Genomic DNA, 2,500 nt, shown 5'->3' with positions numbered 1-2,500 from the left:
CTACTTAAAACATAATTCAAGAGTTACGTAAAGCCACTTAAACTATATACAAAGCCACCTCAGATACACAATGCCACCTAAACTATGCAAAGCCACCCAAAAAGCCACACTGCTCACTGGAACAACCCATCCCTTACGTAGAATATCAAGTAGGTGTTAGGCAAAGCCAATTAAACTCCATATAAAGCCACCTACGACACACAACCCCACCTGACACATATAAAGCCACCCTGATAAGCCACCCCAAGCCACGGTACTCACTGGAACAACCTTGCAGCCGATGTCTTGTTCAGGAAGCAGAGTCGGACGGCCGAGGCACAGAAGAGTAACACGTTGAAGCCCAAGACGACGGAGGTGGGGCCGTAGAAGAAGAGAATCAGCGCCTCGTCACCTGGAGAGCAAGACGGCAGGTGAGCGGCGTGGGGCGGAAGGTGGGGGGGGGGACAGGTGTGCTTGAGAGGTAAGATTTTGAATATTTAATGTGTGATTGAAAGGTAAAATTATTGGATGTATTGTATGTATGAGTGGATTTTTTTTAGCTTCACATACATACATACATACATACACACACATACATACATACGTACACACATACACACATACATACATTTATTCATTCATTCATACATAAATACATACATAGGTACATATATACATACATAAATACGTACATACATACATACATACATGCATATATAATTCTGGAGGGAATGGAGATAATTTTGGAGGGAATGGAGAGATTTTTGGAGGGAAGGAAATAACCCTTTTCTGTACTCAGTATGGACGGTGGGGACATGAGGTGTAGGATGGAGCTAGAAAGGGCTACTGGGCTACGGGGACACACACACACACACACACACACACACACACACACAGAATGAGATAAAGAGCACACACACACACACACACACACACACACACACACACACACACACACACACACACAGAATGAGATAAAGAGCATACACACACACACACACACACACACACACACACACACACACACACACAGAATGAGATAAAGAGCATATTCAGACCTTTTCCTCCGACCCTTCCCCTCTCTCTCTCTCTCTCTCTCTCTCTCTCTCTCTCTCTCACATACCCCCACACACACAACTCCCACCCACCCCACCAACCACACACAACCCCCACCCACGCCCACACACCTGAGTCACATTAATCACCTCACCTGAGAACCAACACCTGGCTTGTCCAAAATTGGGCTTGGGAAGGGGGGACTCAGAAAAAGCGTCTGAAAAGTCCCTAGCGACGGCGAGGGAACAGATGACGAGAGAAAGACCCCAGGCGTATACAGAATAGACGCCAAGCCACCTGCTGATTCTGCCTTGGGAGATGTCTGTGGTGCGCCTGAAGGAAAGGGAAGAAAAATAATGAGGAATGGCTGAAAAAGAGAGTGAAAAAAGACGAAAACATGGGAGAAAATGGGTGGAGAAGAGGGGAAACTTGGGAGAATGGCTGGAAAGAGTGAAAAAAGAGAGAAAATGGTTGAGAAAAGAGTGATAAATGAGAGGAAATGGCTTAAAAAGAGAGGACATTTGAGAGAAAATGGCTGGAAAAGAGAGAGAAGTTGAGAGAAATGGCTGGAGGGAGAGAGAGAGCGAGAGAGAGAGAAAAGGGATTGGGAGGAAACTGAACAAGATCGTCTGAAATAGGGAAAAACAAAAAGGGGGATTTGAAAAGGGAGTGAGAGGAAATTTAATAAGAAGGCCTGAAATAGGGAAAAATAAAATGGAGGATTTGAAAAGGGAGTGTGAGGAAATTTAACAAGAGGAAATTTAACAAGAACGGCCATGTGGAGAGGATGGAGGGTGAAAGACTGACGAAGAGAGTGTATGTGAGTGAGGTGGAGGGGGAAAGAGGGAGGGGGAGGCCGAGGATGAGATGGAGAGATGGGGTGGAGAGGTATATGAGAGAGGGGGGTGTGAGCTGGGAGCAGGGGAGTGAAATGGCGGGGGACAGGGCGACTTGGAGGCGATTTGTTTGTGGCCACCCCAAACGGGATTGAGGCGTCTGGCAATAGATAGACAGATAGATAGACGTCTGAAATAGGGAGAGTAAAAAGGGTGATTTGAAAAGGGAGTGGGAGGAAGTTAAAAAGAGAGCCAGGAAAAGGTTGGAATATGACTAAGGAAACATTAAAAACGAAATTACATGCTCAAAGCTCCTTCTGGAAATATCTTTAGTTTATAATAAGAGAGATAAAAATAAACAGGAAGATTTTCGAGTTTACGGTGGGACAAAAAGATGGAGGAATGGGAGAGCTTTTAAAAGAGAAAAAATATATCTTAGTTCACCCTAAAATTATCTATACCGTGAGCCTGTGGGAAAGGGGAAAAAGAAGAGATGTGAAGGCAGACTTAGAAATACAAAAATAAATTAATAAAAAGAGCGTATGGAAATTGCGTATCCATAGAGAGAAAAATCCATGGTAGGAAAAAAATAGGCATTGTTATCTTCTAAAGCGTCATTGTGAGGAATA

The 2,500-nt window shown here is 44.3% G+C and overlaps 1 protein-coding gene across 1 annotated transcript in view; it reads right to left on the bottom strand.

Annotated features, from left to right (window-relative positions):
* LOC145416275 (G-protein coupled receptor Mth2-like) overlaps positions 1-2,500 on the bottom strand; it is a 132,045-nt gene that overhangs the window by 7,497 nt on the left and 122,048 nt on the right. The window contains exons 12-13 of the mRNA XM_080285272.1: positions 1,190-1,357; positions 262-391 (exon numbers count right to left, since the gene is read on the bottom strand). Of these exons, the coding sequence (XP_080141398.1) occupies positions 262-391; positions 1,190-1,357 (298 nt within the window). The remainder of the gene's footprint in view (positions 1-261; positions 392-1,189; positions 1,358-2,500) is intronic.

The sequence above is a fragment of the Coenobita brevimanus genome, chromosome 105, assembly GCF_032717465.1.
Source record: "Coenobita brevimanus isolate Jiangsu-jjx chromosome 105, ASM3271746v2, whole genome shotgun sequence".
Classification (NCBI taxonomy): domain Eukaryota; kingdom Metazoa; phylum Arthropoda; class Malacostraca; order Decapoda; family Coenobitidae; genus Coenobita; species Coenobita brevimanus.
This window is presented reverse-complemented; position numbering and strand designations above follow the sequence as displayed.